A 24,686-nucleotide genomic window follows, 5' to 3' on the forward strand; every position below is an offset into this window, starting at 1 on the left:
GCGGGGCCCGCTTAGGAACAATCGGTCCAATCGACTTAAGGCCGGCCCTGGTGGTAGACAGCATCATGTCCGTGAGTTTTCTCGAAGTACTTCCGTTTCCTCCCACCTTCTCATTCCATTATTCAATTGCGTCAGTCATCGTCTCCTTTAGCCTAAAGGACATAATTGTGGGACGTTAAACTGAAAGATCTCAGTTTTCGTCGGAAAGGGGTAGAGCTGAGAGGGCGGTCCCTTTTATCCTCATGTCTTCGTATGCCCTCCTAATCACGAATTCATTGGTAGTTTGTGGGAGTCCTGGGAAGAGAATGATCAGCGCGCGTCTTTCTCTATCTGAAGGGGACGTGCACACAACCTGACCTGCTGGAATATGCTGTCTGATATGTAGTTTTTTATTTATTGTATTTCCTTCTTTCTCCGGGGCCACATGTTTTTGGTGATTTTTCTCCCACGCTGATCATCCGGTTAGGGCGTGCCAAGGGATTACTAGGGGAATAGTGTAAGTTCTCTTTGGAAGCGCTTCAGTATGAGTTGCGACTTTCACACATTCTTTCTGTTTATAGCTGTGTTAAAAAACTTTATTTTATGAGTAAAATAAACTTTAAATACGGGTCCTGGCTCTCCCCCTTGTAAAAATCCAAATCAAGAGTGAGTGAGGTCACAACTTAACACGGCGAGCATGAGGAAAAGACACGTATCGCGATTCTTATAGTCCAAGATATTGCAATAAAAGACAAGGATGTGAAAATACCACTAGAGAATCTAACTGCCCGAGTGTTATTAAAGGCTTTTCCCCTTTTGTTATTAATAAAGTTAGCATACGCACAGCCAGACAAGTTAGGAATAACAGTTTGTGGAAACGATCGAAGAGAAGCAAACAGCGAAGCTACTTAAATTAGACGTCATTAGCCAGGCGAACGTATCAGTCGAACTTCACGTCTACTGAACACCAGGCGAGGAGTGATTTCGTGTTAAGATTTCCAAAACACCACCGAAAAGGAGACTAAATTGGAGTTTGCTAACCAACATGTTGTAGAAGTAGCTCGCATTAAAAGTAAGAAGTCAGCTGAACTGCTTATTACACAGTCAGTGATTCATACTTTCAGTTCGCCTACACTTCCGGAATATGTGAAGCTTGGCTATTATTGCCGTCAAATTCGTCTATATATTCCTAGTCCCATTAGTTGTTTCACTTGGGGCACTTGGGGCATCCAGGACTTATGTAGCGTAACAGCTGCTTGCTATGTGTGCTAATTGTCGAGTCTTCGTGCGGAGCTCAGTACAGGGATTAAGCCCTTGTGCTAACTGCAAGAGCATTCATTCTGCTTGGTTTAGGTACTGTCCGGCCTTTCAACAAGATAAACGTATCCGGGAACTTACGATTATTGAGATTTCCATTCCCGATGTTAAGCGTCGCCTAAAAGAGGGTCTTCCAATTTCACTCATTTTTTATTTTGCGTGTGTAGCCTCTACATCTCGAAAATCTGTCGCAACGCAGACATCTGATATTTCCACTCAAACTCATGCTGTCCCTCCTAACCGTCCTCAACCGACAACCCTAGTAGTAGCTTCGCCTTTATATGGCTATATGGTTTAATTCATAGGAAACTTTCTCGCTAAGCGATTCAGAGCGCTTTCTACAAGGCCGTTGTCTCCTCAAGACAAGTGTCTTAACCGGTTAACTGAAAAGCTCGAGTATATTCGAGATTTTAATTTTACAAATAATTTAAAACCTCGAGTATATTCGGGCATTATTACAATTGATCACTGTTGAACGGTACAAAGTTTACAAGCTCGAGTATATTCGAGGTTTTATTGAAAGCACATTTTAGGCTTACGTAAATCATTGTTGCCTTCAGTAAAAATAATCACACTGTTGCCATTCGTTTTGTTCCTAAAATGTTAGAAGATATTAGATGTTAGAATTTAGCAATAAAAAATAGGTAAAAATTGAAACGCTCCTTTGGAAATAATTGGTAAGTTAACCGGTTAATGTCACATTATTCGCTGTCGGTTTCAGCAGTGTTTGTCTGAGATCCTAGCTCCTGTATGTGATCTGCTTTATGTTGAAACCTTATTTACTATCGCTCGCGACACCTTCACGGTACCTCGTGACAACTTCAACTCACTTTGAATCGTCGTTTGTACGCTGATTGAACGAGATAAGATTTCGATTTTCCGCCGAGAAATCTTATTGTGTATATTTCTGCCGCCAATGCCTGTGTCTTGTTGACCGGACTTATATCTCGATGTTACCCGTCTGTTTCTGTTGATACGGTCCGCTTCCTGGATCTGCTTTTTGACCACCGGTTGACGTGGTCACCCCAACATGTACTTACCTTTAAATACTCTTTTCTCCGCACTCTGAACATGCTTCATGCCCTTTTTTGCTGTTCTTCGAGTGCTAATCGTACTATTTTGTTACAATTATACCGTAGTTTGCGTATTCGTCTACTCGTTCCTGTTTACTTTTAACAACTTGACTCTCTTCATCACTTGGGAATCCATCTATCTATTAGTACTCTCGCTAGTCTTTATGTGAAAGCAAACGAACCATCTTTAACCTTTCGCCGTATGAGGTTCTTGTAGAATTATTCTATGTACGTATGTCAGATGGATTCTTGATCATCCGTGCAGATTTCATCTGCTTGGGAGACTGGTTAATGACCTTCATGCAGCACGCCTTCGGACTACCTACCCTTGATAATCTCCTTACAGATGATTGTGCGTGAGCGTCTGTTTGTTTCACGCTTGCACTGTTCCACCCTGGCTGTTAATTGTACCACGGTTCGACCTTAGGTTGGTATCTCATGGGAAAGGAATACCACCAATCGTTTAGAGCGTTGCTCGAGAGATACCCAGATTTCTGGTATTTTATACGGATGTTCTGAGAACGGGAATTATATTGGTTTTACCTGTCACAGATGAGACCAACTCAGAATTCAGTGTGCAACCTCTTTCCAGTCTTCACTCTGCTGAACTAACTGCAGTTAAGCTTGTCCTTAGTCATTTTTTTAAAAATTATTTTATTAATCGTCTTCTGGTTTGTACAGTCTCTTGAAGCGGAGTTTACAGAGCTTCGTCAGTAAGCACGCCGTTGTTCAAGACACTCTAATGAGATACCATCAGCTACTGCAATAGGGCTGTGTTATCGTTATCTACTGTTTGTTGGGATATGTCGACATTCGAAGAAAGGACCGTGCTGACATAGCTGCCAAGCACATCTCTTTGGCTAGAAGTGCATTGGAACATTGTCTTCCTCGCTCTGATCTTTGTAACTATTTTAAACATCTTATGCGTCCTCATTGACAACCCGGTTGGAACTAGGCGAATGAGAATAAACTTCACGTTGTGAAGCCACTGCTGGAGGATTGGCAAACATCTTCCTACGCTATCGCCAAGATGAAGTGCTCTTGGCGTGTAACAGTGGACATCCAACAATTGCAACAACAGTGGGACTCTGACAAAAAATATCTAAGTCCAAATAATTGGCAGAAAAGAACTTTTAGTTCTGAATTTTTTAGGGTGATCGCTCAAAAACACGAATTTATGATAACGTAGGTGACGCCCAAGAGATTTCCATATGAATATCGCCTTTGTCATCAAGATATGTAAAACAGCTAAGGGACATTGTAAGAATGAAGCTTGTTTTAAAGACTCACAGCCCGTTAGAAATCGAAGAGTGCTGCTGAGGAAATTGTAAAGAAGTAAAGCTGTTCCACACATAAGTAATAACAAATATGACAACTTACTGTGGCCAAGTGCAGTTTGGTTACACTAAACTGTTTCAACAACAATGTCTTGTGTCTTCGTCAGTAACTCTCAGCTACCCAAATGAAAGTTGTTTCATTTCTCGGAATACAAAAGATGTTCTAGCAAAGTATTTGTTTAAGGTTTTCACAAGAAGAGTTTTGAAGTACATTAGATTTACATTAATGAGAGTTGAAGCCTCATCATTTTTCAACAGGGCATACGAAAAAAAAATTGGAACATAAATTTCTGAGAAGTGAAAAAACATGTAAGTTTCCCAGAGTCACTGACGAAATCAACAGAGATTGCTGCAACAATTCAGTGCAATTAACGTGCATTTGGACGCAGAAAGTTGTTATACTTTTTAATATGAATATGCATCACATCGTATCTTTAAATGAGTACTGTTCCACACACACTATAGCAGAGAAGTTCTATGTTATAACACTGGGAACACTGTGGCTCTGGTAGAGCGCTAACCTCTTGTGCATGAGGTCCCTGGTTCGATCTTCGGCTGAGTAAGTTTGTGGTGGACAACATCGTATCCGTGAGCTCTCGAGATACTTCCTTTTCTTCCCACATTCTCATTCCACCAATTGTTCCATCATCATTCATCACGTGCCTTCATCATCTGTCTCCCTTAGCCTAAAAGGATATAATTATGGGGCGTTGAACTGACATTTGTTTTTTAACTTTGGATGAAACTTGTAAACAACTAATAAACTGGGGACCGAGGTGGTTCAGTGGTAAAGCGTTCACGTGTGATGCGTGGGGTCCCTAGTTCGATCCTAGCTCTCACGAAGTAAACTTTGTTGTAGACGAACCGTGTACGTGGATATTCTCGAAGTCCTCCCGTTTCCTCCCATTATCATCACCGTCTCCCTTAGCCTCGGTGCATAACGTGGGACGTTAAAGTCTTTTTTTTTTTTTTTTTTTTAATGTAATGATCTGTGATCTGTATACATTAAATCCAGTGCCAACGATGAGGAAGGAGTCCAGGATCGCAAAAACTTAACACAGAAAGGGTGGCAATGCTTGTTGTAGAATGATGGATCACCCTTTATACTTTTGAGGTCAGATGCTATTTTGGATTTAACAATTACTCGGAAATTGTTTGTTACTGCAGTTTATTTTGCGCACAGTAAGATATGGAGACTGTGATATTACGGAAGAATCTCTGTCGCATGGGATCTCTAGTTCGATGTTATCTTGCGGGAAGTAAGGTTTGTGGTGGACAAACACAGTGTGCATGGGTTCTCCCAGCGTTTTCATTCCACAATTTCGTTCATTATCATCGTTTTCCGTAACTTCGGTGCATAATCGTTGAAAGGCGTACATTTTCTTTTTTCGCTGACCTTCATACTTTTAATTTATATGTAATCTTCAATATAGTAGTTCGACTTTTTTTCGTAAACCATCAACTTCAAAGAAGACTTTAGAAAATTTGGAATTCTAACTTATCATTGAAGGAAAAAATCGAACTCACAAATAAAGAATGAAAAACAGCACTTTTTATATAAACTATCAATCTGATGAAGGGGCGCAGTCACAGGGAATCCACCGGGTCCGCCCTCCCCTCAAAAAACCTTCCTAACTCAACATACATTTGTACACTTTCTCAATAGAACTATGTTTAACTGAGATAATTGATGTAGCATGAAAATTTGAGCTGACACTTCATCTGTACTATTTCTCTTATAAAACAATCTAGTTCTATCATTTTTTTCTGAAAATATCGTCTTTTCGGGTGCAAAATAATACCCGTTCAATACAACATAAACGTAGTGGCTTATAGTATTGGACCCCTGCCTCCAAGCTGGGACCCTTCAACAAAAAATTCTGGGTGCGCTCCTGGTCTGGTGTATACGTTGAACTGTCTTCCGAACATTATTTAACATATAAAGTCCATACATTGTTTCATGCAATAGTAGTTATATACATAATATAATATTTGATATAGTTCTTCTTTGCTGGAATATAATTTCTATTAACATTTATTTTATTTTTAGACTCTCAAGATGGAGGCGATTTCACATGGTTTCCTCGTGAGAAAGTTCGAATAGCCCGCCGTAAGTTAGAAGGTGCAAATCCTGCCATCATCACAATGGAAGAACTGAAAGCTGGACACAGCAAAAGACCTTCGTGTAAAGCAACGCAATTGCTCGTGAGAGGAGAAGCTTCTGATGTTCGAGCAAGTTTACCAGAAGGAAATCTTACACCACAACAGCAGGTTGAGTATAAAATTGCTAGAACTCATAGGTATATACAAGGTGTAATCAAAAAGTACGGTGAATGTAGTTACACAGTGCCATCTATCGACGTTCAACTAGTAAGCCCGGTAACCTAAACCTTTGGTACAGTCAGTGTCAAGTTTGAACGAGTTGTGACATGTTAGCTGGCTTCCAGAGGCAGAAGAGTGAGAACGTGTTAAGAGTGACTATCGCGCCAACATTAACTTTGGCTTTAAGCTGCATAAAAGTGCCAAAGAAGCTCATGAAATGTCGAATTCTGTGTATGGCGATGAAGCGGTAGCATTGAAGACTGTGTACAAGTGGTATGGGGATTCAAAAGCGGCAAGGAGTCGATTGAAAACGAACAACGATCGAGACTTCCTTCCACGTCAAAAACAGATGAAAACGTACAAAAAGTGGTACAAATAATTTGTTCAAATATTCGAATGACTATTCTAGAGCTTTCCAAAGAACTAAACATCTCATATGGGTCTGTGAAAAGCATTTTAACCGCCGATTAAATGGGCAAATGGCTTCCTCCTACATCACGAAAACACACCGTGCCATACATTACTTTTGATCCGCGAGTCTTTTGCCGAAAAATGTTATGTCTGTCCACATCTACCTTACTTACCAGATTTAGCACCATACGACTTCTGGCTATTCCCAAAAATTAAAACCGTCATTAAAGGAAAACGTTTTAACACCATTTTTGACATTGAGAGGGCCACGACAGACCAGCTGAACACCCGTCCAGAAATGCTTCCAGTCATGGATTCAAAGTTGGGATAAGTACATTGCTAGCCAAGGACAGTACTTTGAAGGAGATTAAATCAAATTCCATGTAAATTTAATACTTTGCTTCTAATAAAATTATTCACCTTACTTTTGATCACATTTCGTAGTTGCGTGACTTAACCCACCACAATATTGTAAATCAAAAGTACAAAGTTTCTCGTAAAAGTGTGTAGCTCATGACTTAATAATGGTAGAGACTTGGGTAACTTATGGTGAAACGTAAACACTGAGTGATTAATTAAAATAATGAATTTAATGAACAATTTAAAAAAGAAAAAAAACTTCTTCATGTAAGTTAATTTGTAAGTAATTAAGGTTGAGGTTGAGGCTTTATAATTTGAGTTACAATGCTGGACTTTGCCAAGGTAAAACTGGCCGCCAAGAGACTCGAGTATAATCCGATGAATGACTGACTGTCCAAGAGAATGTCAGTATGAATTAATCATCAGTGTACGATCGCAAGTGTCCCTTGTTCTTCTTGAGAAAGACAGAATCCACGTCTGTGTGACAAAGAGGTTCACAAAGAAATAAAGTTAAGTATTCCTAGAATTTGAAACTATTATTAAAGAATGTAGAAGATTTGTTTGTGTAATCTTAGACCCAACCATGGGCGGCGATTAGGGGGGAGGGCAAGAGGGGGCAGTTGACCCCCCCACTTTTTTTGACATGACGCCCTAATTTGTATACTTTCATCTGGAAATGTAAACAGGGTGTCCACACAATTTGGAGAAAAATCTCTGACTTTTTCCTTACTTTCCATGACGAAAGTTCCAGATTTCCCTGACCCCCCTGGATAACTTAAAAATATAGAAAAAAGAAAAAAACAACCTCCACACTCCACATAGTTGGCCTTGTTCTCTTCCGCTTCTGTTTCTTTCTTTTTCCAATTTTCTTTCCAAAGGAATGTAAATTTACAAACATGTGCATTAATCCGATATTGATCAGGCCTACCTATTACACAAAATGTAAAGTTACAAACGAAAGTGTGCAGTATACAGAGTACTTAAGATATGAAAAAAATTACACATTATAATACCAATTACACAGCGTTATAATATTGCCTATAGTAATAAACAGTTCATACATGGATTTTACTGATTATTAAAAAACAAAAAAACACACACACACATATTATGTAACACACATTTTTGCTGGTGCAGTTGTTAAATGCAACCCATTTAGAAATTTGTTTTCATCCTTTCTCGCATAGTTTTCTTCTCATTGATCTGAATATCCTTCTTGTTGCCTCCGCAGTTTAATTTTCTTCTCTTCTTCCTCCAGCTCCTTTAGTTGTTGCTGAATCTTCCGTTTCTCTCTCCTCTTCTCGTCTCCAGCATTTATTTTTCTTTTCTTTTCCAAATACACCTGATATTGTCTATTGAACTTCTCACTGAATTTATCATACCTCTTGTAATTATTAATCCTGATGATCTACCTCTTCTCATCACAGAATCATATATGATCCGTTGAGCCACCAGAGATTCTTCTTGTAAGTTCTCAACAATGAGAATTTTATTTATTGTAAAAACACTTTCAAAAAATGCGTTTCCGTGAAAGAAGATAAAACATAATTTCATAACTGACTGTAAGTCAACGAAGTTCTTCCCATTTCCTAAGACTAAGTAAAAAACTCATCAAGTCCAATACCGTCTCTGTCATTGGCTATGAACTCATTCGAGTGTTCCTTAAATTCTTCAGTCTGAGCTTTCACTGTGAGCTGGAGATACTATTTCTTTGCGTTCTCAGCCACTTGTCCAGATATCCTCTTGGCACCATGCAATTCTTCTAGAACAGTGTTTATCCTTTTGAGCAAATATGCCAGGATGCAGTTAGATATGTTTCTCGCAGAAAATTAGTTTCAACAACTATATCAGAGAACACTGACTCCCTCAATATCATCATTAAGAACACCACATTTTACATCCAGTAACAGTAAAGAAATCAACCCTATTTCATAAATTCAGTAATTGAACAATGGACCTAAATCGATTTTTCACTGACTTTCCTTGACCAACCTGCCATTTCCCTGACTTCACCTGATACATTTTTACTTATCTGACTTTCACTTATTTTCCAGAATGTGGACACCCTGTTAATGGTTTTGTATGTATTACTGTTTCATAGAAAGAAATGGTGCCATATGATATTTGCCGTTCCGTGAGTACGTATTGGTTATGGTCTTCCCGTGGAGTTAGAAAGCTACAGGAATTGCGTTTTAATATCAATTCAAAGCAATTAATATTGCAATTGCATATTTCTTTAAATGTCATAGCATATGCTTGCAGCATTTACTATATTTCATTTTCTAAGAGTAAAAACATTCATTTAATGGCATGTGTGGAATTAAAAGTATAAGTTGTTCATTAATTCCCAGTTTCAATATAACTTCTGCAAAACAAGCGTCATTATTCATTACTGTGATTAATATTGCCCCTTCTATTTATTTGTTTTGCAAATTTATTAAATAATTTAATCACACAACTTTCCAGACAGAATTTTAAGATGTTCATGAGCAAGAACTCAAATCTCTTCTTACACTTTCGTTGTTTTAGAGTATAAAGGGCTCGTACCTACCTGTATTGCTCTTATGAATTTACTTAATAAAATAAAAATACGATGTACGGTATATTTAAGTGAAAAACGATAGTATCCTATTAGTTATACAACCTTTCATCAGTGTTAGAAACAACCAAGAAATCTTACACTAATATACAATTTTTCAGATCATGTCTTGCCCCCCCCCCCCCCCCACACTTTTAACTTCCAACCGCCGCCACTGGACCCAACACAAATGTTTTCATAGGAAGAAAGCACAAAAGTAGAATGTGAATAATTGTGACAGATGTGCAACTTGGTCAAAGACTTACTTGAACAATAATGCCAAAGTACTCCCCTGAGACATGCCATGATTTATTGAACATCCGATACTATATTTGAGGCGCCTAGTTCCAAAATCAGCCGCATCCATTTAGCTTGGTTTCGAGTAATCTGGCAAAACGTGCAGTAAATCTCCATATATACTCATACAAAGTCCCATATTTGAACTAGTTTTTTAATGATATACACTATGTGATCAAAAGTATCCGGACACCTGCCTGAAAATGACTTACAAGTTCGTGGCGCCCTCCTTCGGTATTTCTGGAATTCAATATGGTGTTGGCCCACCCTTAGCCTTGATGACAGCTTCCATTCTTTCAGTCATACTTTCAATCAGGTGCTGGAAGGTTTCTTGGGGAGTGGCAGCCCATTCACGGAGTACTAAACTGAGGAGAGGTATGGATGTAAGGCGGTGAGGCCTGGCACGAAATCGGCGTTTCAAAACATCCCAAAGGTGTTCTATAGGATTCAAATTAGGACTCTGTGCAGGCCAGTTCATTACAGGGATGTTATGGTCGTGTAACCACTCCGCCACAGGCTGTGTAGTATGAACAGATGCTCGATCATGTTGAAAGATGCAATCACCATCTCCAAATTTCTCTTCAACAGTGGGAAGCAAGAAAGTGCTTAAAACATCAATGTAGGCCTGCGCTGTGTGAGTGTCATGCAAAACAACAAGGGGTGCAAGTCCCCTCCAAGAAAAACACTACCACCTCCGAATTTTACTGTTGGCACTACACATGCCGACAGATGACGTTCACCGGGCATTCGCCATGCTCACACCATGCCATCGGATCGCCACATTGTGTACCGTGATTCGTCACTCCACACAACGTTTTCTCACTGTTCAATCGTCCAATGTTTACGCTCCTTATACCAAGCGAGGCGTCGTTTGGCATTTACCTACCTTATGAGCAGCCGCTCGACCATGAAATTCAAGTTTTCTCACCTCACGCCTAACTGTCATAGTACTTGGAGTGGATCCTGATGCAGTTTGGAATTCCTGTGTGATTGTCTGGATAGATGTCTGCCTATTACACTTTACGACCCTCTTCAACTATCGGCGGTCTCTTTCAGTCAACAGACGAGAGACGAGGTCGGCCTGTACGCTTTTGTGCTGTACGTGTCCCTTTACGTTTCCACTTCACTATCACATCAAACACAGTGGACTTAAGGATGTTTAGGAGTGTGAAAATCTCGCGTACAGACTTCTGACACAAGTGATACCCAATCATCTGACCACGTTCGAAGTCTGTGAGTTCCGCGGAATGCCCCATTCTGCTTTCTCATGATGGCTAATGACTACTGAGGTCGCTGATGATGATTACCTTGCAGTAGGTGGCAACACAATGCACCTAATATGAAAAACGTATGTTTTTCGGGGTGTCTGGATACTTTTGATCACATAGTGTATTAAGTTTTTAATCAAAATACTGTTTCCATGGAATTCCTGTAGATCAAACATATAACAAACAATATATAACTCAATTTCGGTTTTAAAAAAATGGATTTGGCAGTTTTTAATACTAGGCGCCTCATTTGATGTTAGTACCCGCTTCATGGAGTGGACTCTCTTCGTGCAAAACTAGTGGAGCTGGAAGGATTATTTTACCTTTTTTTCTTCTTCTTTCTCGCGTTTAACACTGCTGCTGGCTCGTGGGTGCTTAGTTTGGGACGAGGATAATGATTGAATATCTTTCTCCAACTTAGTTGGACGCGCACACATTCGTACTGCTGTTGTGTCGTCTGCTGTTTGTATTCCCTGCTGTGCCGCGTCATGTGAAAAATTGATATATATGTATATAAAATGAAAATCACTAATAGCATATAGCTGTATAGAAAAGCAAAAGGCTAATACTCACCGTAATAAATATATACCAGAATTTATCCTACATGGAACAGGTAGCTCTTTCGGAAGAAACTTCTTCCATCTTCGGCCTGTTACGGACACAAAAATGATTTAAGAACATGAAGGAATGGTTAAAAAAAAGAAAAAAAAGTTAAAAGGTTAAGATATATAGAAAACAAATCTTCTGTCAAGTACTAAACACATGGGAATAGACACTCAGTGTCATTGCACACTGCTGTTCACTGTTTTCTTGCTTTCCAAATGACGAAAGTATATAGTGAAAAGATTATTCCACATGATATTTATTTGTCCCCTCCAAATTAAGTATGGGTCTCACTTTATGGATATAATATGATTCTTTAATTGTTGGTCCCGTTGCTCCGCGATGTGTTGATTATAGTCTGTAAGATGCGTTGCTACACCAGACAACTGCGGGTTCCGAGATTTCGAGGTGCGTACGTGTTCAGTTATTCGAGTGCAAATATTCCTTTTTGTTTGACCTATATACACTGTCACACTGACCTTTCACCCGATAAACGTCACTGCTTTGTAGAAGGTCAGTAAAAAATGCCTGGTATTTATTTATGGATTTCGGAGGAACTTCTGAAATTTCGATGTTGTGTCTTGGCAGAATCATCTTAATTTTTGCCGAGAAATATGGAACCAAAGGGACACCAATCCATTTGTCAGTTGCGGCTTCTGTTGGTTGATGGTGGGGATTGTAATATGAAAATCACTATGTGACAATAACTCTTCCACCACCCGACCGATCTCGACGAAATTTTCAACATGAGGTTCGGGCCTGGGACGGTTTTTATCATTTCACTTTGACAGTGCAACTTAGGGGGGGGGGGAATAGGGGGGAAAGATATTTAAAAATGATCGAAAATTACTGATATTAGTGCCGAATTCATAGTTTTTGGAGTCACTCAAACGAACAGTGACATTTCCAATGCCGTTTAAATCGAAATTCAGCCCCGCATCTTGGGAGAGGGGGAGAAATATAAAAATGATCGGAAATGGCCGATATTGGTGCCGAATCCATAGTTGTTGGGGTCGCTGAGATGAACAATGTCACTTCCGCTGCCGTTTAAATCCAAATTCAGCTCCACAACTTACAAGAGGGGGAGGGAGATATATCGGGATCGCTGAAACGATCAGTAACACTTCCAATGCCGTTTAAAACTAAATTCATCCCCATTGTCCTTTATGTCCAAAATGAAACGTATTTTCTCCGTGCGAAGAATGGGCAGTATGCTAGTGTCTAATAAATAATTAAAGCTTAAATGAAAAAAAAAAATAATAATAAATCTTAATCAACAAAAATCCGAAATCCGCACCTTTTTTATTTTATAATGGTATTTACCTCGGATACAAATCTGAGCAAATGAGTAATATTTCATTGTGAGCAGTAGTTTCTGTGCTATATATATCTTTGCTAAGAAGGACATTTAAACTCCATCCATTCAATTATTGTATATTGTTCACGAAATATTTGCGTATGAAATATCAAAATCATTTTGTATCCGTTTCAGAAGAAATGTCCGAACAAAAAATCTACTCCATCAGTAAGCTACCCATTCTTTACTTTGCTGAGATAATTTAAATGTGTTATATTTGTGAGATCAGCAAGTTTCAATTTCCATCCTCCAGTAAACTAAACTACCCTTTCTTTTGGGTTTAAAAGAAAGTACGAAACTGTTCTCTGGAGAATCCAATAGGGACCCTACATTTGAAATGATACCGATGTATTGAATGGTATGTTCTCTGCATATAAGAACTGACGATCTGAGATCAAATTTTTCGGTATTTAGAAGTAACGAAACTTGTAGATCCGTTGAAACTTCGATTCCTCCACCCACTCATGGCTATAAGACACTCCACTCATACAGTTTATCATTGCAGAAAAGTAAAAATGACAACACAGTAATTGTCTTTTAAGGAAGATGAGGCCATTTTGACGTAATACATAGATGACATCCTCCGCTGTTTATAACTTACCGGAAAAATATTTGTTGTGTTTGCAAGGGGAAACCGTAGTCTTAGCGATAGGAGCGTTGAATTCATGTCCACGTGGTCCTGGGTTCGATTCTCGGCTGATGCTTCCCAATGTTCGGCGTCACTCACAGTCGTGAGGCAAACTGAAGAGTCTCGTGGAAACAAGAGTGACGGCCACTAAGTCTAGAAAGCTCCCGATCAACGTTGCCAACCCGATCAGAAGATATTATCGTATGTAGCACTTAAAATTATCGTTTTTGCCGTAAAATTATCGTATATTTTGTTTCAAGTCTAAATATCAAGCTGTATTATTATTATTATTATTATTATTATTATTATTATTATTATTATTATTATTATTATTATTATTATTATTATTATTATTATTATTATTATTATTAAGAGGAAACTAACGCGAAAACGAACAGCTAAAACTATATTCTTGAATCTCCTTAGAAAACAAGACTGAAGTTCTATTCTTTACGAGTCTACGAAAAGAATTATGTAGTTTTCCTTCAACATTTTATATGTTTACTTGTGAAAACTTATCTACATCAAGTAGCTAGTAATTCTCTCTTATTGATCGAATAGATAACGCGGGTTTCATGTGTATGTTAAATCCCAGTGATCCGATTAACCAATTACATAGTAATAATAAACATAAGTAAACAGGTGAATTGGTTCGCATTTGTAATGTTTTGAGTAATTTTGTCACATTTGTTGCAAGATTCATAATTTTTTCAGGCAATGAATGAAATTTCTTTCGAATTTCAAATACCCCCAGAACTATTTTTGCATTTTAGCTGAAGCTATTAAATTATCTTATACTTTCCTATAATCGTACATTAGCTATCGTACATCGTACGGGGGTCAAAATTATCGTATAATTCGATAATTATCGTACATGTTGGCAACGCTGCTCCCGATACACCGGTTAGCGACAGGGCGTCGCAGCAGATGGTAAACATTTGGCGCAAAATACAATGACTCATTCTGTTCACATTAAACGAGCACTAGCATTTCTCAATCCTAAGGCTAGAAAATCACAAAGTAGCTCCAGATATATATCAGAACTGTAGCAAGAGCACTATCTGTAGCAGTGCCAGATGTTCAACTTGTTGATGAATGGAAAGGTCTGCAGCTTGAGCATGAACCTGCTGGAAGTCAAATTACTTCACGTATTAACAGTTACTGGGCTGTTTTTATGGGACTTAAGGAGGCGGATGGTTCACCAAAATTTCCTCTAGTAAGTAAAGTAATAAAAGCTGCACTCTGCTTGTCCCACGGTAATGCTATTATTGAAAAGAGATTTTCAGTATCAAAAAATGCTCTGACAGAGGAAAAGACTCAGATGTCTTGTAGAACCTTAAACAATGTTTTGATTGTAAAAGATGCCTTAAAGTTTTATGACAACAAGTTTCATCTGGTTCCAATTTCTAAAAAGATGATTACTTTGGGTCAAAATGCTCATAAGCATTACTAACAGTTTCTGGAGGAAAAGCGACTAGCCCAGGAAACAAGTGCCACACTTAGAGAAGAGGAAGAGAAGTTGTAAAAAGCAGAACAAAAACTGGAAAATGCAAGAAGTGCTAAGAAGAACATAGAAGAAATTGAAAACCAGCTTAGTGAGAGGAGTGAGTCCAAAGAATCTGCAAACTCTCTGCTTGGTGAAGCTACCTTCGGAAGGCTCTTAAAAAAGGGGACCTGAAGTAGGCGCAAATCGCTTAAAAGATATTGGAAGATGTCATATCATTGAAAGAAGAGGAATGCAAAGAGCACAAGGACATTTAAGCTCTTCAGGAAAGTGTTGAAAAGAAGAGAAATGCTCTAATTACATCGATTTTTTAATGCACAAACAAGAACTGAAATTGATCCAAATGCAAAGGTTTATATATATATATATATATATATATATATATATATATATATATATATATATATATATATATATATATTAAATATAATATTCCTGAGATGTCAGATCATAATGATGTTATTGTTGAGTTATCTTTATATATGTTCAAAAAATAATGCCTTGGATCATTTGTGAAGATTTGAAGGTAGATAAATATATTTTTTTATTTCTGAACTTAACCGGCGTCTTCGCAGGGGTAAATCACTAATGCACAGTCAGAGAAGTAGTAAAATTTATCGAAGTGCAATGGTTTTGTTATATATTATGTTACGTATATTATATATAATGTTTCTGAGATATCAGATCATAATGATGTTATTGTTTCTTTGAAAAAAGCAAGTACCCATCCAGGATCAGAAGTAAAAACTCTTCTGTTGAAGACTTTACAGCTGAATTGTCCGTCAGCTTTCCTTATATATATATATTTTTTTAAAATTAAAAATGTGTTTAATCATTTGTAAAGATTAGAAAATGGATAAATATATATATATTTTTATTTCTGGTCTTAACCGGCATCTTGGTACTATAAAAAAAGTTACATTTTCTAACTTATGACTGAAAGTTGATTTGTAAAGTTCCTTATCAGAGGCGGGAGGGTCTACGAAGTCTCCTCTTGTGCTTCATTTGGTCTACAAAGTAGTTATTTTCAATGCCATTAGACGCTCCGATACTCTGATGTATACTCTCATCAAATTTTTTGAAGCACGTCCTCACCCTAGTTAAACATCAAAAGTACCCGTTTATATGAATAATTTTGTACTCTGCAATAATTTGTGAATTCAGTTCCTCTATCCTAACCACAGAATTGTAAGTGCATTTTTTTTTTTAAAGTACACTGCTTAATTTGGATTCCAATATTTGTATTATTCATCTTTACAGGTACAGTGCCTTCTGGAACAAGCAATGGATTACAGTATTTTGGGTGTCGCATACTGTGGATGGGAACCGTGGTTTTAAGAAAGTGCTGGTTTCCATGTGGAGCAAGTTAACATTGTTGTAAGATTTTCAATTACAGTTTTGTATGTAAGGTTTCTAGTTAATGTTCATGTACGTTATTTTTGATAAAATACTTATACGGCGTATTGTTTTGTTGTACATAAAGTGTGTTGTATTATACTTGTAAGTGTATACTTTAAAAAAAAAAAACTTGGGAAATATTTTGAAGTAAGGTCAATTTCAAATTAGGGTATTAAATTCTATAATACCGTACACGTGTCTGTAATGTGAATTAGGTAATGTTGTAATTTCAGTTCAAATTTTGTGTCATACTTCATTGTTGTGTGAATCAGTTCTGAATGCCACTTTTATAATGTTCCAAAATAGCTTAGTGCTTTATGTATAAATCAGATGTTAAAACATGGTGTAAAGGTTACCAAACCTACGTTAAGACCGTTAAGATCTATAATCTTTAACTAATATAAGTCTTTGTTTAACTTGTTTAAGCAAAGTGTAAGTTTGTTCATTTTTAATGTTGTAGTGTCATGTTGTAGTAGACAATTTTAATACGAATTGTTCTACCATTTGATAAACCTAACGCATGCCCCATTGAAATCGTTCATGGGAAAGCTTAACAATGAAACAACGTTTAACATTTTGTTTCTGTTCCGGAAAATCACAGTTCCAGTAAAATTACATTCAAAAAACATGTGATAGTTTAAATATACATTTGTATATAGAGATTACTTTTGAACTTTTATATTAATATGTGCATTTACTATGTAGTTAATGCAGGGGTGCCCGCAAATGGGGGCTACGACGCAAGCTGCGTCATTGAAATATTTGGGGGGTTAAAAATCTATATAAATATGTTTGAGGGGGTGTAAAAATTAATTGAAAAGATTTTTTTCATGGAAGAACACCTACGGATAGACAATTGAGGGGAGGTGCGTCATGGACATGAAGCGGAGTGGGCACCGCTGAGTTAATGTTCCTGTGCGCATTGTGTATTGTGTTGATTAATATTGTTTGTGAGAAATGACTTTTTGTATGTCTGTAAATATTGTAATTGTATTTTATAAGATCGTGCCTTGAATTCCTACAGTCAAGTTCCGTATATAATTCTGGAAGAGTATTAACTTTACCAGTTGTTATTTTTCGTGTTATTACAGTGTAATTGTGTGACAAACTAGTGCTATATTTTTATTATATTAAACACAATTTGAAATAAAATAGAAACGTGATCGTGTAAGCATAGGAACAGCTGTAAGTTGTTCAAACATCCAGTAATGGCATTGATTTCTGTAGAATTTATTGGTTCTTTAAAATTTTCAACCAGATTTTATGGCTTTTTCAAAAAAAGAATAAAGAAATTTCAATGGTAGACGCTTTACGTGATAAAAAGTTATCAAGGAACTGTTTTAAAAGTTCGTTATTGAATTCTCTATGTCTGTGTGCGTGTGTGTGTGTTTATGTTCGTCTGTCTGTTATTTCCGAATCTTTCTTTCAATTTTGAGCCTTCTCGTTGAATATCCTGAATATTCAGATGTCAGAGAACGTCATGGATTACCCTATACCCTTGCTTGTGGTTTGGGAGATGATCTGAGGGTTGTGGACCGGGTACTTGATTTTATTTGCTCTATAGATACTTCTCACGTTCTCTGAACCTTTTTAGTATGTATATAATTTGTTTCTTGCTGCTAACATTTTTTTTCTTCTTTTGCTTTTCATTCCTTTTTTATATATTGTTATTGTTATTGCTTTTAAGTCTATTTATTCTTTTATCCTTTCTTTGATTATTAATTAGGAGCGATTTTTATCTAGTATTTTTTTTTAATTTGTCGTTCTCTTGTTGAGGTCATTGTTGGAGCAATCATATCTATCGTGACGTCCCCATCTCGCATTGTATCATTCATTAATTCATTCAATTTTGAGTCCTCCATTCGATAGAGCATCAACAACTATCTGAAAGAAGTGTTGGAAATTTTCGCGTCAATCTTACCGTTCTTAATTACGGATAAATTTCGAAAAAAAAATAATTCTTTTTAAGTTCGTTCTGGCAATCTCTTCGACAATTCTCAATTTTTTTTCTTATTATTATTTATATCAGTGGCAGGCTGTAGGTAAGAAATTAGTAAGTTGCATTCTAGTTCAAAAAGTGTATGTAAATGTATTTAACGGGTCAGTAAATATGCGCTCTTAAATACAGTTAGTATTGATATCGAAGATAACATAAATAGCACGTTTTAAGATTTTTTTTCTGAAAATGTTACATTTCGCTTCAAAATAATTTAATTAGCACTCACTATAGTTAAAAGGGAGGGAATATGTTACAAATGTATAACATTAGGGTTCGTCTTTTGTTTGTAACCGCACTAGACTTAAAACACTAGGCGTCCTTCAATCTTCCCAGCCAACTTTTTCACTCCTTCAGTTTGAGTTTCTTTTTAATAATCTGTGCAGAAACTACTAAATTTCCCATATTCTCTTTTCTTTGAAAATGAACGAAATCGGACATAAAAGAGTAGTATAGTTAGTATAACAGAGTTAAAAATATTTGAAAACGAATAAATAAAAACTTTTGAAAACGTATCTTCGTTACAAAATGCACTTCTTTCTCACCTCAAGTGTCAGTAGGTAGGCATCATGGAAATTTTTTAAACTTTTTTATACTTTGATAAGGTAATGCACTAGAATATATATATATATATATATATAGGGTGCGTTCCATACTGATTAACACTTTCCGTTTTATCTTCTTTCAGGGTCCACCATTCAGCTCGTCATTACAGTTGGAAGGAATTAGTACTTAGGCCTGCGTTCAGGTGGAAGAAGAATACAGAGAAGTGTAATTCCTGGAAACTACAGCACATTTCAGCAACAGCTGTAAGTACTTGAGCGGACAACATAAAAAGTGCTCAGCAAGGACAGCGAGGTGGCCATCTTAAGGTGTTCGTGCACTATGCGGTGCAGAGTGATTCTGGCAAGTCCTGTAGCCGCCTCTAGTTCCGTGAACGTGATGTTCCTCGTGTTCTGAATAAGCCGCTCCACTCTTGAAATGTTCACTGGTGTTGTCACAGTCATTTTCTTCCAGAACTGGTTCCCTTCTCCGTTGATGTGCGACCACGTTTCCAGCCGTCCACTTAGTTGTATACGTTTTTGCGTGACGGTGTGCACTCACCAAACAATGCCATCAATTGTCTGTGAATTTCCGCAGTCTGTACACCTTCTTTCCACAGAAACCACGTTGTCCAGCGCTGTCCTTGCTGATCATCTTCCATGTTGTCCGTTCACGTCCTTACAGCTGTTAGTAAAATGTGCTCTAGTTTCCAGGGATTACATTTCTCTGTATTGTTCCTCCACCTAAAGACAGATCTAAGTACTGCTTCCTTCCAACTGTAATGACGAGCTCAACGGTGGACCCTGAAAGAAAGAAAGAAAAAAAAAGGAGTGTAAATCAATAGGAAACGCCCGTCTATATATATTCATCCCTAAATAAATATATCATAAATAAGGCAATTTATATGGATATTAAATCGCGCCCAATGCTTTTAATTTTACTACCGTTTTTTTTCTTTTCTTTCTTCACCGAAAAATACTTCTCTTGTATTGCATTTTGTAAAAGCATTATTTTTCGAAGGCTTTTTACGGTTATTTTCTACTCTGTATTCTATATTCAATGCCCTAAACATACTTGTAAAAGGTAATAGTACCTAAATGTTACATTAGAGGCTCCACATTAAGGTGTCGAACCGTTCTGTCATGTGTTGAACTAATGCTTAATTAACTAACGTTGCCTACGTATACTCAACCTAAAATACATTTCGAATAATTAATTTATTTTCACAGAAAGCAATAAGAAAATCAAAAATTATGAAAATTTCCTGTTGTCATTGGGCTTACATATTTATAAAACATTCCACAGTTTTAGTTAATGTGAAAGTACGTTAAATTTAAGCTGCAAAATTTGACTCTTAACAAGCAGAAAAGTAACTTACTAAAAGCACTATATAAAACAAACGATTAAGTCCATTCGAAATGTAATGAAAGTTTTACACCCAGTACTACACATGTTCTGCTACTAATTTTCTCAGGTGCTTTTTTTAATGAAATTAGGAGATTTGGCATAGAACTTCGAAATTTCTTTTTCCTCTGAAACCAAGATTTTCGTTTTAACTTTCTCTTCTTCAGTGCGAGAAACAATGTAACTTCTAGTAGTAATAGCGAAAACCTGTAAACATACACTGACGCCACTGATTGTTACCAATTTCGTATGTCTCTTATAACCAGCTCTGAAAATAATTGTGTACTCATATGAATATCATATGGGGAAACTTCTTCCATTCTCTTTCCTTTCCTTCTTTTTTTAATTTTCCCTTTTATTGAAGAACAGTCAGAGTAGTTGAAATTGAAGGAGTCAGAAAGTTTACAGAAATCATTGAACTAAGTAATATATATATATATATATATATATATATATATATATATATATATATATATATATATATATATATATATATATATATATATATATATATATATATATATATATATATATATATATGTTGAATATGGAGAAGAATAATATGTAAATTGTGTTTTGTTTTCTAAAGGTTCTGCCTTCTGAAGTCAAAACACCGTATCTGCAGATTTGCCGCAACTGTATGCACATCGTATGACCGTGAAGCATTAGGTGATACAAGCAGAAAGCCATGTCTACGAGGGTGATTCAAAAAGTAATGCCTCCAAGGTAATACCTTTATTTGTGTTTGACAGCACCGATACAGGTATCACTGAAAAACTTGTAATGTCAGCTACAAAAAGTGGCATCATTTTTCAACATAGTCCCCTTTACGGGCAACACACGTGCGCCAACGCGAAACAAAGTTTTTCATGCCGTCGGTGAAGAATTGTGGTAGCTACTGGCGACACCACTACCGAACTGCTACTTCCACCTCTGCGTCACAACTGTAGTGTTGGCGCTTAAGGTGATCCTTAAGTTTAGGGAAGAGTCAAAAGTCGCAGGGCGCAAGATCCGAACTCTAGGCAGGATGAGGCAGAATGTCAACAACACTTTACCAGCAGAAGGGACAACTTTGAACGTGTGGTGGTACTCCATCGACTGACGCTTCGTTTCCGGCTCATAATGGTGTATCCGTGACTCGTCGGTGGTGATGAATGTTCTTGGGCGCACAACCTTCTGCAGTGAGAAATTCAATGACAGTCCGGTGGTGGAGCAAGAAGAGATAGAAAGGTGAAACAAGTGGCATTCTATAGCTTAAACATCAGTGCATTAATGATAAACAGTTAAGAATGTTTGCAGTAATATCGGCCAAGTATTGAGCTTCACGTCATTACTTTTTGAATCACCCTCTTGTACTGCCAAAGTTATAGGTATAAGCATTACCGTATGTGTGCGTTTTGCTGGTGTTAGCTACACCGAAAATTAAGATTTTCTCAAAACTAATTTTTCAGCAGATTCGGTCTTTTGCCTGCGGGCAACAGTATTGAGAAATCAAATAAAATAAGTACTTGTATTCCATATTTTGTATTTGACTTTATATTCCTATGATGTGAATGTTGTATTTCGCTAAAAAGTGTTACACGTTTCTTGAAAGAGTTCTTTTGAATGTAAAGAACATCTTCAAATGTTACTTAAGTCAATAAATTACATTTTGAAACGGAAAAAAAAACTACTGGTAATTAATAATATCTATAGAACGATAGTGTTATTTATTATCACCATCATACGACTGTAACCTAATCGTACTGTCGAATGATAATATCGACACTCGGTCGAAAAAGATTTAAAGCTTTTTCAGGCCAGCCATCTTGAGTGAGGTTTTCTTGAAGTTTCTTCATTCACACCAGGCAAATGCCGGGATAATACCTAACATATTGATCTCAGGCCGGTTCCTTCCTTCCCCAATCCTTTCCTCGGATAGTGTGGTCGCAGAAGGACGTCGTCCCTCATACGTGACGGGCTAAAATGGCCATAGATGCCGAAAGCTCAGAAATATACTCCTAATCTGAATGACAATATCACTATCTCGGTGCTAAGGAGATTTTGAATATTTACAAGAAAAATGTTAAAATGAACGAATAAGTAAAAAAGAGATGTTAATCTTTCAGATATGTTATATACCATGTCAAAATTTACATATAAAGGCCGAACATTATGTTATTATTACGGACACATGATAGAACAACCACGGCCGTGAGTTTTTGCCAACACAAACTCCAAATAAAATGATATTGAAATAATTTATTCGTAAACGCAACGGGAGTTCATAAATAAGGTATTGCCAATTTTGAATAAATACAATAACGCATCAGAGAATCGAACCAATGCTTCCTAAACAGGCGAGAGAGGGCATATCTCTAATGGAATATCAAAAGTAAAAATCACAATTTCACTTTGTTGTGGCACCTACGAGGAATATATTTGTCCATGAAAAAAACTTAATATTGTACATGAAAATAATATAGTTTTCTTATCTTTAAATAAGCAGAACTTAATGTGAGTTCTTCATTAAATAATAATTGCGAAAGTGGAGGAAATTAGTGTTTATTCAACTAAAGGCGTAAAAAAACAAAAGAAAAAGAAAAAAGCTGACAAAATCGAATAGCAAATCACCTATAACACACATATCACTGTTGATATTACCCCTACTATTCAAGTGTTATTGATAACCCAAGAAATATATATATATATATATATATATATATATATATATATATATATATATATATTGACCATTCAGCTTTTGTATATCAATGAATTTAATGGATTTTGTACGTTTGATAATATTGTAAAATAAATTATCCTTCATCCTTTTACAATAAGTTAAATGTTCTGAATTTGCTATTTAAATGTTACATGGGTATTCTCAAATAAGACTTCGTATATTATATAAAAACATTGGAATTATGGCTCGCACTGCCGTTAGCTAATAAGTAACCTCATGAGTCAAACATGACTCTAGCAAACTTCACAGAAATGCAAATAATTGAAGTGGTTAGATTCTACATACTATGACATCAATATAAAATGACACTGAAAGGGAAAATGTAAACGTCCCTGTGCACAATAGTCAACAGCATACATACGTCCTCCGGTAAATATAGGACATTTACAGGCATCTTCGGATCACGCAGCCTAGCGTCCAAGATGTCTTCAGGAACATAACTGGAATTTAAAGCATCTACGTTAACTGAAGTTTTCAGAAGTGTAATCACATTGATAATCCTCTAATTGTCACCAATTTAGAAATCCATCAAAATTATAAATTTTCAGGAAATAGCTTTAGCAACGAACAGCAGATATCTGTCAAGTTTTGAAATTGGTGTTAATAATTCTTCTCTCTATTAGGAATCCAACTGCAGTACAAGTAAATTAAATTACAAATGTTGATAATCCAGAATTAGGTGTTTCTATACAGTTCACAGCAGAAGTCAAATGTCATGTATCGGTTTCTGAAAGGATTTTCCTCTAACATTAGACTTCCCCAAATATAATACCATATATATGACAACAATGACTCGTCCAGTAATCGAACCCTTGACCTATATTTGTCTGTTACTGTTAGCTGCGGGTCTGAACTCGTAAAATTGTCCTGATAAGGTTTATTTGAGATCTCTGTCCAGCTTAAGGTTGAATGTGATTCTTCTGACTTACACCAGGACAGCGGTGTTATTTGCTAAACAAATGGGAAAAGCCGGCGTCTTCTTTTGATCCGACCAGTTCCATAACACACTCAATAGCTCAAAAGACTGCATGAACTTTGCAGCAGCCTTTCCTGGGAAAATTTCTATAGTCGTTGGAACAGGAGAAACCGTTATTGATTGGTAAACCTTTGCGATATTTCTACCCCTTAGCGTTGTTGCATAAGCATGGGACATTAAACTAAGAAAAATTCGAAACAGAGTTCTTAAAAAGGTAATAGAACTGATCAATAATGGTGTGATACGAAGATCTGATAGTGCATGTTAACGCAATTTGCTTGTAGTTCCAAAACCAAACAGTGATGATGTGAGGCTTGTTTTAAATCTTAGGGTTTTGTCTAAAAAAAAAAGACTAAGATAGCAGATCCAATGCAGGGCGTCGCCGAAACTTTAGACCAGCTCAGTTGAGCGTCTTTTATGCCGTCGTTGGACTTCGTCTCTTCATTCTTCCAATTACCATTCGCAAAAGAGGATCAAGATGATGCTGCATTCTCTGTTCGCGATCTTGACTTACCGTATTCGCAGTATTGTTCAACAAAACTGCCACAAGGTCACTCAAATTCCACTTTGAATCTTAGGTGTGTTTTGAAAAACATCCTTCAACACACCC

The 24,686-nt window shown here is 36.8% G+C and overlaps 1 protein-coding gene across 2 annotated transcripts in view; it reads left to right on the forward strand.

Annotated features, from left to right (window-relative positions):
- LOC145666320 (DNA-dependent protein kinase catalytic subunit-like) overlaps positions 1–17,892 on the forward strand; it is a 289,438-nt gene extending 271,546 nt beyond the window's left edge. For both annotated transcript variants that reach the window (XM_081733421.1, XM_081733422.1), the window contains 2 exons: positions 5,757–5,977; positions 16,295–17,892. In XM_081733421.1, coding sequence (XP_081589547.1) covers positions 5,757–5,977; positions 16,295–16,372 — 299 coding nt within the window. In that variant the 3' untranslated portion in view covers positions 16,373–17,892. The remainder of the gene's footprint in view (positions 1–5,756; positions 5,978–16,294) is intronic.
- The last annotated feature ends 6,794 nt before the right edge of the window (positions 17,893–24,686 follow it).

The sequence above is a fragment of the Thermobia domestica genome, chromosome 12 (assembly GCF_964235325.1).
Source record: "Thermobia domestica chromosome 12, izTheDome1.hap1.1, whole genome shotgun sequence".
In the NCBI taxonomy this organism is placed as follows: Eukaryota; Metazoa; Arthropoda; class Insecta; order Zygentoma; family Lepismatidae; genus Thermobia; species Thermobia domestica.